General features: G+C 41.4%; 1 protein-coding gene across 3 annotated transcripts in view; it reads left to right on the top strand.

Annotated features, from left to right (window-relative positions):
• Nucleotides 1–16,124, top strand: part of LOC140393105 (leucine-rich repeat-containing protein 27-like) — a 142,082-nt gene extending 125,958 nt beyond the window's left edge. For 2 of the 3 annotated variants that reach the window (XM_072479147.1, XM_072479148.1), the window contains 3 exons: nt 3,315–3,461; nt 9,662–9,788; nt 14,080–16,124. In XM_072479147.1, the coding sequence (XP_072335248.1) occupies nt 3,315–3,461; nt 9,662–9,788; nt 14,080–14,136 (331 nt within the window). In that variant the 3' untranslated portion in view covers nt 14,137–16,124. The remainder of the gene's footprint in view (nt 1–3,314; nt 3,462–9,661; nt 9,789–14,079) is intronic. The other variant, XM_072479149.1, reaches the window with a different exon arrangement.
• Nucleotides 16,125–16,457: the final 333 nt, after the last annotated feature.

The following is a 16,457-nucleotide window of genomic DNA, read 5'->3' as shown; positions in this document are numbered from 1 at the left end:
TCGTTCACCTGTCTTTGTTTCGGCCACTGCAGGCGCCGACAGGTCTGGCCCGGCATTCAATTGCTAATATGTTGCAATTGTTCCCGAGTATAGCCGATTAAACTGCAGATGTCTGGGTTGATGTGCTGCTAATGGTCTTGAGTATCGATCTGGGCCGACTTCCCCAGAGCCGAATACTCTATTCTGTCTGCAGCTGTCCGTTTGTGTCCTGTTGGCTGCTTTTCCCATCAGCCTTTTCGATTAGCCATTTTAAATCGGGTTTTGGCCAAATTAATAGGGAATCAGCCATTTTAGGTGGCTACATTTCTCACTGGTGTCACTGAAAATCGGACGTGGGACTTCTGGGTGCGGCGATGACCAGCTAAGTCGCATGTTTCGGCATCTCCCGGTGGAAAAGACTTTTGGGCTCTTAAAAGGAGCCCCAACGGCAATTTTAACGGCTAAAAACACTGTGCGGTAAACCAGAAGGGAATCCCCCCTGGACACGGATGGAAAAAGGAGAGGAAAGTGGCCGGATTGCGGTGGATCCTCTAGAGCAGCGGCCAGGAAGGCAGGCACAAAGCAAGATGGCGTCGGAAGGAGGCAGTTTAATATGGGGCCCTGACCAACAAGAGTTCCTGCGGCGTTGCGTGGAAGAACTTAAAAAGGAGATGAAGAAGGAGCTGTTGGCCCCGATATTACAGGCGATTGAAGGGCTAAAGGAGGAGCAAAAGACACAGGAGCAGGAGCTTCGGGTCGTGAAGGCAAAGGCTGCTGAGAATGAGGACGACATACAGGGCCTGGTGGTGAAGACAGAGATGCACGAGGCACAACATAAAAGGTGTGTGGAAAGGCTGGAGGTGCTGGAGAATAATGCGAGGAGGAAGAATTTAAGGATTCTTGGTCTTCCCGAAGGTGCAGAAGGGGCGGACGTCGGGGCATATGTGAGCACGATGCTGCACTCGTTAATGGGATCGGAGGCCCCGACGGGCCCGTTGGAGGTGGAGGGAGCCTATCGAGTTATGGCGCGAAGACCGAGGGCTGGAGAAATTCCTCGAGCCATAGTGGTGAGATTTCTCCGATATAAGGACAGAGAAGATGGTCCTCAGATGGGCAAAGAAAAGGAGCAGTAGGTGGGAGAACGCGGTGATCCGCGTATATCAAGATTGGAGTGCGTAGGTGGTGAGAAGGAGGGCGAGCTTTAATCGGGCCAAGGCGGTGCTGCACGAAAGGAAGGTTAAATTTGGAATGCTGCAGCCGGCAAGACTGTGGGTCACACATCAAGGGAAACACCACTACTTTGAAACGGCAGAAGAGGCGTGGACATTTATTGTCGAGGAGAAACTGGAATAAGCGGGCTAGAAAAAGAACGTTTGGGACAAAGTGGTGGGGTGAATATGTGGGGTGAAGGGGGGAAAAGGGGGAAGAGATGATTTCCCAAGTTGTTAATCCTGCGACCTGGTAACTTTTCTCACTTCCCCATGTCGTGGGGGAGGGGGGGAGGGAGGATGAGGAGCTGGGGGCGCCGGCCATTAGGGGTGGGGCCAAATGGGAAACGCGGGCTTTGTTCCCGCGCTATGGTAATCATGGCGGGAACAGGGAAGCAAGAAGGAGGGGGCCTCGCACAGTGGGAGCCGAGGTCACGGGGGGAAGCCGAGGTCGGCCAGAGTTTGCTGACTTCTGGGAGCAACATGGGGGGTGCAGTTACGCTAGTGAGGGATCTAGCCGGGGGGGGGGGGGGGGGGGGGGGTTAACTGGGTTGCTGCTGCTGGGGAGAAGGGGGAGCTGGTATGGGGTGGGGTGGTCGGGGCGGGAGTGCGCCGTTGGGGGGAGATACGGCTACGTGGGAACTGGGTGAGGAGCTGGATTGAAAAAGGAGATGGCTAGTCGACAAGGGGGGTGGGTAAAGAGCCCCCCAACCCAGCTGATCATGTGGAATGTGAGAGGGCTGAACGGGCCGATTAAGAGGGCACGAGTACTCGCACACCTAAAGAAACTTAAGGCAGATGTGGTTATGCTGCAGGAGACGCATCTGAAACTGATAGACCAGGTCAGACTACGCAAAGGATGGGTGGGGCAGGTGTTTCATTCGGGGCTAGACGCAAAAAACAGGGGGATGGCTATACTAGTGGGGAAGCGGGTAATGTTTGAGGCAAAGACCATAGTGGCGGAAAGTGGGGGCAGATACGTGATGGTGAGTGGCAAATTGCAAGGGGAGGCGGTGGTCTTAGTGAACGTATATGCCCCGAACTGGGATGATGCCAACTTTATGAGGCGTATGTTAGGACGTATCCCGGACCTAGAGGTGGGGAAGTTGGTAATGGGTGGAGATTTTAATACGGTGCTGGACCCAGGGCTGGACAGATCGAGGTCCAGGACCGGAAGGAGGCCGGCTGCAGCTAGGGTGCTTAAGGACTTTATGGAGCAGATGGGAGGAGTAGACCCCTGGAGATTTAGTAGACCTAGGAGTAAGGAGTTTTCGTTTTTCTCCTATGTCCACAAAGTTTATTCACGAATAGACTTTTTTGTTTTGGGAAGGGCACTGATCCCGAAGGTGACGGGGACGGAGTACACGGCTATAGCTATTTCGGATCACGCTCCACATTGGGTGGACCTGGAGATAGGGGAGGAAAAAGAACAGCATCCACCCTGGAGAATGGACATGGGATTATTGGCAGATGAGGGGGGGTGTTTAAGGGTGAGGGGGTGTATTGAAAGGTACTTGGAACTCAATGATAATGGGGAGGTTCAGGTGGGTTGCAGAAGAGCCGGGTGCAGGAGGCGAGAGAGGCTGATGTTTTGGCCTTTGCGTCCCTAGTAGCCCGGCGCAGGATATTGTTAATGTGGAAGGAAGCCAAACCCCCGGGTGTGGAGACCTGGATAAACGACATGGCAGGGTCTATAAAGTTAGAACGGATTAAGTTCGTATTAAGGGGTTCGGCTCAAGGGTTCACCAGGCGGTGGCAACCGTTCGTCGACTACCTCACAAAAAGATAGAGGGAATGGAAACGAAGAAGACAACAGCAGCAACCCAGGGGGGAGGGGGGTGGGGGGGAGGAATCGGACGGACTCTCAGGGATGTTATTGTATATGTACAGGCATTTGTGTTAGGTAATGTATATTGGACTGTTGGATTGTATCTTTGGAGAGTATTTATTTTTGACAAGGCAGTTGCCATTTAGTTTTGTTTTTGTTTCTGTTCATATACTATTTATTTATTTGTTTAAAACTGGCCACTGTTATTTATATTGCTTTATTGTTGTTTAAAAGAAACACTACGTACTGTTATGTTTGGCCAAAAAATCTTGAATAAAATATATTTTTTTTTAAAAAAGAAAATCGAACATGGGTGGAAGATTCTGGTTGAGCCTTCATCTGCATAATATCAGTGGGATGAAAATCAATTCTACACCGACCTCTAACGGGTTTCACGATCTGCCATGGCGAGCACCAGCAGAAGATACTGTGGGAAATTCGTGCCGGTGTGAAACCAAGTTTTGCTCTCCCGCCAAATTTCTCCCCTCCGACCCGCCATTGAACCATCAACGGGACCATGGGAGAATTCTGCCTGATGACTTCAGTCTTCCCAATATTTAATTGAAGTAAAGTTCTGCTCATCCAGTAATGGATGTCAGATAAGCAGTCTGAGAATTCAGCAACAATGGAGGAGTCAAGGGAGGTGACAGTGAGGTAGAGCTGGGTGTCATCAGTGTACATGTGAAACCTTATGCTGTGCCTTCAGATGATATCAAAAGGTAGTATGTAAATGAGAAATAGGAGGGGGGCACTGGAGGTAACAATTGTAACCTACTAGCTGCCAAAGAAGGTATACCTTTATATGGCCCAAAGATTGTCATCAAGGGTCAATGATCCGTCAAAAGAGTAAAATGACGCCCATAACGTTAGTGGTGGAATCTTCTTTACCCGAAAATGATGCGCATAGCCTCTTCCTGTAGCTGTGCATAATTAGTTTCTGCGTTAATCAGAGTTCATGAAGCAAATGCCATTGGTCTTGCTCCTCAAGGTATTATGTGTGAGACAACTGCACTAACCCCATAGGGTGACGCATTGCAAGCAAGTTGTAACTTCAGCTTGGCATTGTAGTGATCCAACAACTCTGACTTCTGTACGGCATCGTTTACCTCATTGTATGCATTCATCTGTTCTTCTGACCAGTGCAATGTCTGTTTGGCCCATAACAAAGTGTGTAAAGGCTTCAACTGTGTTGCTAAGTTTGGCACAAATTTACCTTAATAATTGATCAATCTGTGTGGAGTTTGCACATTCTCCCCATGTCTGCGTGGGACTCACCCCCACGAACCAAAGATGTGCAGGGTAAATGTATTAGCCACGTTAAATTGGAATAAAAAGAATTGGGTACTTTAAATTGATTTTTAAAGATAATCTTCGGCTCCTTGTAAGCAATCTTTATCAATGATATGACCCTGGTCATTTATGGATGTCTTGAAAAAGTTGCACTTTTCCTTTTTAACTCTTAGATTATGGCTCTGTAAATGCTTCAGAGTAGCTTCCAAGTTCTTCAAGTGTTCCTGTTCATTTGAACCGATGTTGAGGATGTCATCTAAATAACATTGCACCCCATTTAGCCCACTTAGCATGTGATCAATGGACCTCTGGAAAAGAGCAGGGGCAGATGTTATTCCAAAAGGAAGACTTATGTATCAAAACAGACCTTTGTATATCACAATGTTCAGTAGTGGCTGTGATTATTCAGCCGCATTTATCTGGAGATATGCCTGTGAAAGATCAATTTTACAGAATCTCTGCCCTGCAGACAGTCCAGCAAACAAGTCTTCAGTCAGTGGCAGTGGATAACGATCTGCACAGGGTACTAGGTTAATAGTTGTTTTAAAATCTCCACATATTCTCATTGAGCCATTACATTTCAATACAAGAACTATTGGTATTGCCCAATCACTTGTAGCAACTGGTATAAAGTCTTCCTAATACTTCTTCGACTTTTGGCCTAATGACGTATGGTACAGTTCTAGATTCAAGACATTTTGGTGTACTGTTTGGCTTAATTTTTAGCTGCACTTCAACTCTAGTCATTGAACCTAGTGAATATTTAAACACCTTCTCGAACGTTGACATAAATTGTTGCAAGTTGATCTTTGAATCCACAAAGTTGATTTACTGCTCCCAGTTGAGTTTAATCTTTCTCAACCATGCTTTACCAAATAAAGCAGGAAAACTTCCATGAACAACATGAAGAGGCAACTTTGTCATCTTATAATTGCTTCTACTTCCACCATAATACATCCTTTTAATGTTCTGACCTCTTCTTAGGATTTGAAGATTTTAAAGGCAAGTGCTTCAGCTTTTGATTATAAATTGTCTCAAGTATTAACGATACAGCTGTACTCTTATCCACTTCTATTTTGATTTTGTGATCGTGTTTTGGATATGCCCAAATGCGTTGTTGATCGTTCACATCGACAAGGCACCTAGTTTAAGCTCCTGCAGTAGCTTGAATATGTTGCCTCCTGAGCAGTTTTGAATTTTGTCTACTAATTCATAGACATGGTTAGTTTGCTTAGATGTGGTTTTTTTCTTGAATATCCTTGGGTGTTGGAGAGGTTTTCTGAGTCCAGCATGCTGTGGCAATATGGCCTTTTTTGCCACAGTTCTGGCATTTAGTTTACCTACTCCAGCATTCCTCTGCAGAGTGTCCAACCTGTGTACATTGGTGACATGGTTGTATCGTTAAGCCTTGTTCCTTGTGATATCCATTTTGTGAATATTCGCTATAGTCCATATCTGTGATGCTTCTTTTATTGCTTGCTCCATAGATATGGCAACTTCCACAGCAACCTTAAGAATTAAATCACATATAGTAAGCAGCTTCCTCTGAATAGCTTCACTGAGGAGTCCACAAACCAGCCTATCACGAAGAGTATCATCAAGTTTTGCACCAAACTCGCTGTATTTTGCTAACATTCTTAAAGTCGCTATGACTTGTAAAATACTTTCACCTTCTTCCTGACCAAGGCGGTGGAACCAAAACCTTTCTGCAATTAACAATAGTCTAGATAAGAAATGCCCTTCAAAAAATTTCATTACTTCGATGTCGGTCTTTTCTTCCGGTTTTGCAGGGTGAACTCAATTTTGCAGCAGCATAGAAGTTTTCCGTTCTACCAAACTGAGAAATGTTGTGACCTTTCGGTCCTCTGGTGTTTGATTTGCTATGAGATATAATCGGAATCTTTCCTCAGATGAGCTCCATGTCTCACAGTCTTCATCAAATGCATCCATGGTGCCTATTTTTTCCCGCCATTCCGATCCAGGCTCCTAGGGTCTTTACTTCAACCAACTTCCTCCCTTCCGATTCTTTTGATGTATGGCTCAAATGATCCACAAAGCTACTCACAGTTTATTTTCTTTTATCTGACTGTGGTTTGACATCTGTACAGAGTCAGAAGACTTCCGAATTTCCATTGCCTACAACCCATTTCACTTTGCCACGTCCCTGTAGCCCATATTTGAACAGAAAGCGAGTTTGGCGAACTGTCATTCTTCTTTACTCATGGATTTAGTTGATTTTTATTTTAAACTTTCAGCACCAGTGGCTGTGCGAGAGGCCGGTCTCGAGACTCTTTCACTGCTCTTGACCCCGTCTCCATTATTTTTGTCAATTAATTTCTTCTAGCAATTTGTTTTCTTGCCTCAATCCACATCGCCGGTTTTGTTATATCTTGATATTAGCTGCAAAGCGAAAAGGTACAGAGGTGTCCACACTCTGGATTATTTCAAATATGATGAGAGGTTTTATTAAGAGATGTTGCTCTAAGATGGAGAACTGAAAGCCCCTGCAAAGACTCTGCTGACGTCACTACACATCACGTGATGCTTCACCAGCAGGGATATACGCTCTGATGCATAACATCCAGCCTTCTACAAACTAAGGCAGTGAGTGTTTGGCAACAAAGATCTCCATATGTCAACTGAAGCCCTCGTGTACAGAACAGTTGTCATTACCATGCTCCTGTACAGCAGTGAGACCTGGACTAATATGTGTGATACATAAGAGCAGGAAGGAAATTCCACCATACCTCCATCATATCCTCAAGATTCAATGGGAGGATTGTCAAACAAATGGTACAGTTCTGCTTGAAATTTGCTCCACAAACATTCAAGCAAAACTCATGAAACATTGACTCCGATAGACTGGCCACTGTATACTGATGATACAAAACCCCTCCCCTGCCAGGGTCTGTTCTCTCAATTTCCAGATGGCCAATGTTTCAGGAGAGAACACAGAAAACACTACAAAGACACTCTAAAGCTCTCCTTGAAATGAGGCAGAATTGACCTTAATGAATGAGATGAGCTTGTTACCAATCGTTCAGAATGGTAATACCTTATCCATCAGGCTGTGTCACACTTGAGTGCCAACATCTGAATGATGAGACAAGTGGTGGCAAAGAAGGAAAGAAAAGGAAACAGATCCTACACTCTGGATCCCACTACCTCATGGGATGGATGTCGTACCGCATGTGTCCAAAGATATGTGGCTGGAGAATTGGCCTGCTCAGTCACATGAAGACCCATGGCAAAAAAACCTGCAACCCTGAGTCGACATCTTCCTCGTATCGAGGGACAGCTGGCTACAATGATGACGTTCATCATTGAAGAGTATTGATTCACCAGCTGAGGGAGGGCGGTAGGCAGTAATCAGGAAGTTTCCTTGTCCATGTTTGTTAATGAAACATTATGGTGTTCAAGAACAGTGAGGGAACAAAATAAAACTTGAAACTTTAGTTGAAGTGTAAATTTGTCTGGTTTTCATGCATAGTGAAATTTATGGGTGGGTTTTGCTGGCCCTTCTTGCCGGGCGGATCTTCCGGTCCCACTGGATGAGCCACGGAAAACGCCATAGACTCAGCAGGATCAGAAGATCCGCATCTGCCACCGGAAAAACAGGCTGTGGGGGTGGGGGCAGGAAAATCCCACCTGATGTCTTTAGTGGCAGTCAAGTAAGCAAATTGATAACTTTTGCATCAAGTACACTTATTCATTTACTAATTCAAAGCATAATGAGTAAATAATTTAGTATTTGTCCACCTGTACCATGTGAGGGAATTGGATTTCATTTCAAGATACAATTAATTATGTTTGTAAATCTAACCCATGTGACAGTTATTTTCTTTTCTTTTGCTGTATGTGTAAATATGATACCTAAACACTAAAGCTGAGCCGTACCTAGCTCGGACCTATGTAGATTTTAAACATACAATGTTTGAATCAATTGCAAATAAGTGTTTTTGTTAATGTATGCAATTATGTTCACCAGGACTTTACCAGGATTTATTTGTAGTTACTTTTGTTGCTGCCAGACAGATGTGCTGTTTTCTGGCTCACTAACTTTTGAGTAATGTTTTGCCACAATACTGAAATTAGCACTGCTATATGACCCTCTTAAAAAGAACATATCACAGGAAAAGAAAATACCTCTTTGAAAGTAAAGTCTGCAACAATACATAAGAGATAGAAATCCTACTGAGCTGACTTTTGACATGCTGGAACAATTGTTCTGATGTTTGGACTGCACTAAGTGTGCTTTTCAATATCTCCTGGAGAGAGTTGTCAGGTTGTTAGTGTTAGGCTCACACCAAGATAGCCTTGGAAAAAGGGAGATGTCAAATTGTACATGAGGAAAAGAATGATGAGTTCCTAGAATTCCTGTAGAAATCAGCATGTGTTTCTGTACTTTAATTGAGGACACTTTCCATTGACACCTCCCTTTAGTTTTAATTGAATGTTATTTTCTCTTTGTTTGTGGAAACATTATTTATTCCTGTGGTTTTACTGGAGAAAGAGCGGCACACTGGTACAGTGGTTAGCATTGCTGCCTGACGGCACCGAGGACCCGGGTTTAGTCCCAGCCCCGAGTCACTGTCCGTGTGGGGTTTGCACATTCTCTCAGTGTCTGCATAGGTCTCACCCCCACAAACCCAAAGCTGTGCAAGGTAGGTGGATTGGCCACATTAAATTGCCCCTTGGAAAAAAAAGAATGGGGTACTCTAAATATATTTTTTAAATGTTTTGCGGGTGAACAAATTTCAAAAGAAAGCACAATGCATGTTTAGGATAACGCCTTGTATTGTGTATTTACTTCAGTGTTAAGAAAGGTTCAGTGTATGTTCGACATTTTTTTAACACGATGCATCACTATTCTGTCGTCTACAATATTAATGTGCCACGTTCTTAAGAAATTGATAATATTGTTAGCAGATTGATGAAATAGTTATGTTTTTTGTCAGACACTAACTTTCCACTTTAACTTCTATTACATTCATTTTTTTTTTAAATTTAGAGTACCCAATGTGTTTTCTTTTCCAATTAAGGGGCAATTTAGTGTGGCCAATTCACTTACCCTGCACATCTTTGGGTTGTGGGGGTGAGACCCATGCAGACACAGGGAGAATGTGCAAACTCCACACAGTCAGTGACCGCAGGGATCGAACACAGGTCCTTAGTGCCGTGAGGCAGCAGCGCTAACCACTGTGCCACCGTGCCACCCCTTCTATTACATTTATTAGCAATTTGGGGATTTTTACTTCTGAAAGTGTGAGAATTAATTCTTATTGTCTGCACAGTTTCAAGAACCGAGTGAAACGTTTCTTATTAAATTTTAATCTTGACTTATTTTTTTCTGCAGAGCTGCTAAAGATAAAGAACTGCAGGAACGGATCCAGAAACATATTAAGTTGATGCGAGAAAGAAGAAAACGACAGAAGGGAAATCCTCAAGAAGAATTGGAGGCTGCAAAGAGAGATTTAGAAATTGTGTGTTCATCATGTGTTCTTGCTTGCATGAGTTAAATCTAGCATTGTTTTGAGCTTTTATAAGCGATGAATGTATTTAAAAGTTTTGTTGATGGCCTTTAAAGAATAGGAAATGAGAAAATTCACTATTATTCTGGAAGTTTTCTTTCAAGTATGTCTGGGTTATTTATATATACATATATTTTATTTTTAAAGAGAGACCACTCTTAGTACTGGCATCGTTAAATTTCAGTAGAACCAAAGAGAAAGTTCAGCAAATGGCAGGAAGCCGTATTTAGGAGATGAGATTTGGTTGATTGATAGAAGGAGTCCGTCAAAAGTACGTGTTAGAGTGGGAAATCTGTTTTCACGTGCTGCAGGGTGAAGGAAGGGCATGTAGGACAATGTATTTGGTGCTGAGACGAAATGGGAAAGGAAACCTTAAAACAATTGCTGACCAAAGTAACTGATGACAGGGAACAACATGGAATGCATACTATAAAAGATCTATTGTGTCATTTACAGTTTCACTTCCTTGCATCTGTTAATGCATGACATTTATTTAAAGAAAGAGCTTGTATTTACATAATACCTTTCAAAGCATCCTCAGAGCTGACTTTTGAAATGTCATTATTATTATCACTTTTTTTGAGGAGGTAACAAGGAGGGTCAATGAGGCGAGCATGTTATGGATTTTAGCAAGTGTTCTGACAAGGTCCTGCATGGAATACTGTTTCCAGTGGGGTTCCACTGGGTCTCGGTCCCTTGTTTTTTGTGGTATATATCCGTGATTTAGGCTGGTATAGGGGCCATACAAAGTTTGGCCATTTGGTTGATAGTGAGGAGACACAGCATAGACTTCAGGAGGATATCTATGTGTGATTATAATGTGTTGGGGTAGGGGGGGGGGGGGGGGGGGGCGGGGGGGGTGCTGTGCAATATAGACTAGGAAATACACAATGGGTATTAAGAAGTGGAACAGAGGGATCTTCGAATGCAGGTCCACAAATAGATAAAGTGATATTTTCCTTTATAGCCAGTAGAATGTAAGCGCAGTGATATTATGCTCAATATATATAAAAGACTAGTTACACCACGGCTACAATTTAGCATACAATTATGTTAGCAGCATTACAGGAAGGATGTGATCACACAGGACAGGTTTCAGAGAAGCTTTGTGAGTATGTTGCCAGGATGGGAGAATTTTAGCAATGAGGTCAGATTGGATAAGTGGGGAATGTTTTCTTTGGAACATGAGGCTGAGAGGATATTTAATTGAGCTGTAGAAAATTGAGCAGTCTATATACAGTGGATATGAAATACCAATTTTCCTTATAGAGAAAGGTCAATAACCAGGGGCATTGGGTTAAAGTAATTGGCAGAAGTTTTAAAGGGGATTTGCAGTGAAATACTTTCACCCAGAAGAAGGTGGTGAGGGTCGAGAACATAATGAAAAGATGATAAAAATGGAAGCTCTCATCACATATCAAAAAATACTTAATTATGTACATGAAGTGCTATAATCTACAGTGCTACAGATCAAGAGCCGCAAAGCAGGATTAGGCTGCTTCAATCCTTATCAGGCAGTAGAGGGCAGAATGCCTCCTAGGCATAAATCTTTTACTTATAGGTAAACATAGGAGCAAATCTGTAAACAATAAGATAAAGGAGCAGATAATCTGTTCCATCATTCTGCTCTGAAAACGCACTGAAAGATAATTAATATGGTAGATTTAGTTGAGACAATATGGGGGAGGCTAGAGTGGAGCGTTAACACATACACCAGTTGGGCTGTGTGGTCTGTTCCTGTGCCCTATATCCTTTGTAATGCTTTATAATTGAGGCTACCTAACTCTGTTGAGTATATCTTCCATACTGTAGTGAAGTATCCACCTAGATTGTGTGCTAAAATCTAGTGATTTGAACCCACAACCTTCTGCCTGAGGCCAAGAGTATTAACTAAATTCAGAACTTGATATGGTCAGGAGTGTTATTAACTGTGGGAGAAGCACACAGTTAAGTACTTTGTCTTGGTAGTGTCTTGCCAATAGAGGAGATGCTTGGAACAACGATTTCTTTCTACTGAAATATCATTGTCTTCCTACAAAGAACAAATCTAGGTTAAACTCTGACCCTAGAGGCACAACAGCATGTTACTCAACTGATCACAAATAAATAAAATCTGTCCATATAAATTACATATGTACACATCTATATATATATATATATGTAAATGTGTGTATCTCGTTCTTTCTACTTAATCTCTCTCTCTCTCTATATTATATATGTGCGAAAACCCTACATCAAAATTACACCATCACACTTTATTGTTCCACTCAAAGCTGCAATTTGAAAATAAGTGAAAAGGGAACATAGAAACGAAGGGCCTTGTGTTATTCAACAACATTTTCTCTGAATCGCCATGAGCAACACCATACAAGATCTAGTGATGTATTCAAAGTTTCGTGTAAGTGTACACTTACTGTGAGGGTGGTACATTCTTCCTCCAACTCTGCTGTCATGCTCTTTCAGTCACACTGTTCCTGTTTAAGTTTGCCTACCACAGTCAATAACTATCGATTTACCTGAATTATACCTCCTACTTCCTTACTTTTCAACCACAGAATGGTTAAAGCAGATGAAAAAGGGAATAATAACAAAATACTGTGGATACTGGAAATATGAAACAAAAACAGAAAATGCTGGGAAATAGGTCTGGCAGCATCTGAGCAGTCCACTGATGCTGCCAGACTGCATTTTCTGTTTTTTATTAAGAAAAAGAATAGATATGATGGTAGATTTAGATGAGACAATAGGGGGGAGGCTGGAGTGGAGTGTAAACACTGCCATAAACCAATTGGGCTATGTGGCATGTTCCTGTGACATATACCTGTGCCTTTTTCCTGTGTAATGCTTTGTAATTGAGACCAACTAACTGTCCAAATCAGGCCTCATTCAACAGAAAGTCCTGAGTTTCCATGTTCCTTCTTGTCAGCTCCACACCCACCATCACTAAAAACCAGTCCATTATTCTGTGGTTACTTCTCCCATCAATTCCTTCATTATCGGGTATTTTGCATAAGTCGGACATCATGAAAAGATTTTCTCAGTGCTGAGGAGGGAACCAACTTTTAAATGGTTCTTTTGTTCAACCAAACCAACTCCTGCTTATTTGCTACTTGCAGCCACTGACGACCTTGCAGCTCTGAAGGGATTTCTTGCCTTACTGGTGTCCTACATTGGTCACCAAGTAAAAAGGCAGTAAAATGAACAAAAGAGAAAAAAAATAAAATGTTTGGTATCTCCAGAACACATGGAAAGGGAAATTAAAGTGACGTTTTGAGCATTGGGCAGGCTTTATTATGCAATCAAAACATCACTGAGTGCCTCTTAACAAAAACAGAATTTATATTGTTCAGCTGCTATTCCATTGCATCGCCTGAGGAACCATAACATCTCCAGCTGTACATCAGCCCAGCTATGTTTCCTCCATAAACAATGTACAGGTATTAACTGTTAATATAAAAGTGAAATATCTGCATGTTTTTCATGCCCATTTTATTTCAGTTTTCATTCTCTGTATGTTGCAAATTCAAATGGCATACATTCACTTGATTGACACACATTTCACTTTTATGAAAGGGCAACAATTCAGAATTCTGGAGGCATTGGCAATGGGAACAAAGCTACCAACAAAATCATCACATGAAGAAATATGACCGCTTAAAATATTGCTAAATTTTTGGACTAACTTCATAATTTTAGTCAGTCCATTATGTACACTAGTGTAAAACATGCTGAAATTCAGGTGTTTAACATAATGCTTACATATTTTGCTATAGCATGCTTTGACCTATCTATACAATGGCCTTCTGTGTTTATGAATTTCTTAATTAGTTCTTACTTGGAGGTCTTAGCCTTGGAAATGTGTAGAATTTCAGGGTATTCTAAATTTCTGTTAATTGAGGCATATCTTTTCTCAGACTCTTGCAGTTACAAATCAAGTTTATTTTTCTAAATTACTCAAACAATCTGATGTGGGAACCTTTGAAGCTTTGTTGAAATTAACTGACAGGAAAACTATTTTCAGGTGCTTATTTTTACTTCAGAGGGGTCTGGTTGAAAGGGAATCTGACAGAATGGCAGAGAGACGGAACACTGACCCATACATAGTGAACATATTAGGGGATGACAGATAGATAGAAGTTTCTGTCAGTGATTTTCAGGTATGGTTGTTTAATATTATCGTACTACATGTCTATGTGCACAGCTTTAAATCTGTTTAAAGGTGTTTTTTTCTTTTTTTGTGCAGGCTGCAAATCTGAAATCTTCACTTGCTAGAAGAAAGATCATAGATGGTCTATTATAAAATAATTTTATTGCAGTCACTGGAGTACCTTTATCCAACAACTCGCCTATGACCAATTCCAAAATGGTTTTCCTAGCATGAAATGATAATGGACCATCGCAGAGACTGAAGAAATATCTACAGCTTATAATGGAAGTGAAATAATTGAGAACATCAAGTTATTTAATATTCATAGTCTGGTGCCAAATTGAATCAATAGCTATGTTTAATTGATATATCCTGTTCAATATGTACTACCTTATAATTATTTCTGTCCCTAACAAGAAATAAGTGATCGGTTATTAAACCTTTTCCTTGTCCATATACACAAATTTTAAAGTTTTATTTTTTTGATTTACTAGAATATAGCAATATTGCATTCTTCAAATAGTTAATCAATGTCAGAATGGAATGTATTCATTTTGTTACTCACCCATCACAATTGTGAGCAGCAAGAGATTACTGACTTGTTGCCATTGATAGTAGAAAGAAGTGTTGTTCTTACCACCAAAGTTCTTTGGTATTCTGGGTGAAGTGGGAACCTTTATTAAAGGGATATGGGGGCGGGGGGAAGGTAGGATCAGGGTATTGAACTTGATGATCAGCCATGATCATAATGAACGGCGAAGGGCTGAATGGCCTCCTCCTGCTTCTATTTTCTATGTTTCTGCATGAACGTAAATGGAATGTTTGCAGACTATTAGACATGTGTGTACATTCTCCAATAACAGTGCCAACCCAATGAAGATCACTGATTTTCTTCCATTCCCCTCACCAATATGTGTACTAGAATTTATCATTTCCTGACACTACCGAAGGCAAAATCAGCTAATCCAATACAAAGTGCGATTTTTCTAGTTTGGTGCAGTAACCAACCATATTTCACATTTAAGCTGTGTGAAGAATTGACCACAGTGAATACCAGAATGCTTTTTGACAGTTGACCAAATATGTTTTTGAGTTATTATTTTGATTATTAAATATATGATTAGTTGGCCCTGATAGGGGGTGAAATTAGAAGCTTTGCAGTATTGTTATGCAACAGTTAGACGATGATTATTTTTCTCCCATTGTCTTCAGGTGATGTTTAATGTGTGAAAACCCTTCATTAATGCTTTCGAAAATCCACACCAAAATGACTGAGAAATCTCAATTGGTAGAGTCTCCCTCTGTCCAACACGGAGAACATATTAATTTCCTGTGGGGACATGCTGCACTATCTTGGTTCAGATGGTGCCGAGATTCAGAGACTTCCAAGTTTACAAGGTGCGCTGCTGCAGTTAAGCACTAATAAGCTAGATAGGCGCATCCTACCCATTAGGACATTGGTTTGGAAGGTCCTCTGGAGCTGAGTGCAAAGAATCTCAATCCTCAATGACGCGGCTACCCTTAACATTAATAAGCCACCCTGACTGGCTGTCATTAAACACTGCAGACCTCTCTGACTCACGTGTTATGCAATGGATTATTTAGATTTAAAATTGCATCGTTTAGTGTAGCAGGGCTATTCCAAAATAATATATTTTTAAAATGAACAAAATAAATTTCTTAAGGATCCAAGAGCCAATTATCAAGTCCTCCCTCACTCTCACCATTTTCCCAACTCTTTAAAACGTTTTAGTTGTAATTTCTGCAATTTGTTCCTTTTTGTGCATGAAGGAAATTAATCCTATAAGTTTTCTTTTAAAGGCAGCATTAAATACAAAGGGTCATTTGTAAGGATCCAGAAGAGACAAATGTTTTTCTAGTTACTCCTATATCACTTAATTTTCTCTTGTTAATGAAGGTTTGAATTGTTTGTTCATTAGGTGAGATGGTGCTATTCATCACAGAAATGATGTCTAAAGAAAGTCAAGTGAAATTAATATGTTTGTTTACAAGCAGTTAATGCTGTGTTAATTTGTTTAAAATGTTGAATCTTAAATTGGGCTCAAATACCTCACTCGGGGCTTAACTGCCTTCTGTCAAGATCAAATCTTCTGCAAATAAATATTTTTGAAACATTTTAATTTTGAAATACTGGCACTCTTATTAAAATGACCCACTTCCTGAGAGCCCATTGAACCTAATAAAAATAACGTGGATTGGGAATCAGGCTTACAATGTTTACTTCCTTTATTTCCCACCTGCCCAAACCAAGGGCTGTTGAATACGTCATCTTGACAGAATTTCTCTCCCTTGAGGAGGAAAATTACCAAATGTACAGTTGAATTACAGCTGCAAGCTCTTGGTTTCTTGATCTTCATCGCCATGGATAGTTTATCATGTTCAATCTACTTTATAAAATCACATTTGGGGGGCATTCCTGGTTTTACTGCCTGTAATTTAATAGTCCACTGAAC

The sequence above is a fragment of the Scyliorhinus torazame genome, chromosome 16 (genome assembly GCF_047496885.1).
Source record: "Scyliorhinus torazame isolate Kashiwa2021f chromosome 16, sScyTor2.1, whole genome shotgun sequence".
Classification (NCBI taxonomy): Eukaryota; Metazoa; Chordata; class Chondrichthyes; order Carcharhiniformes; family Scyliorhinidae; genus Scyliorhinus; species Scyliorhinus torazame.
This window is presented reverse-complemented; position numbering and strand designations above follow the sequence as displayed.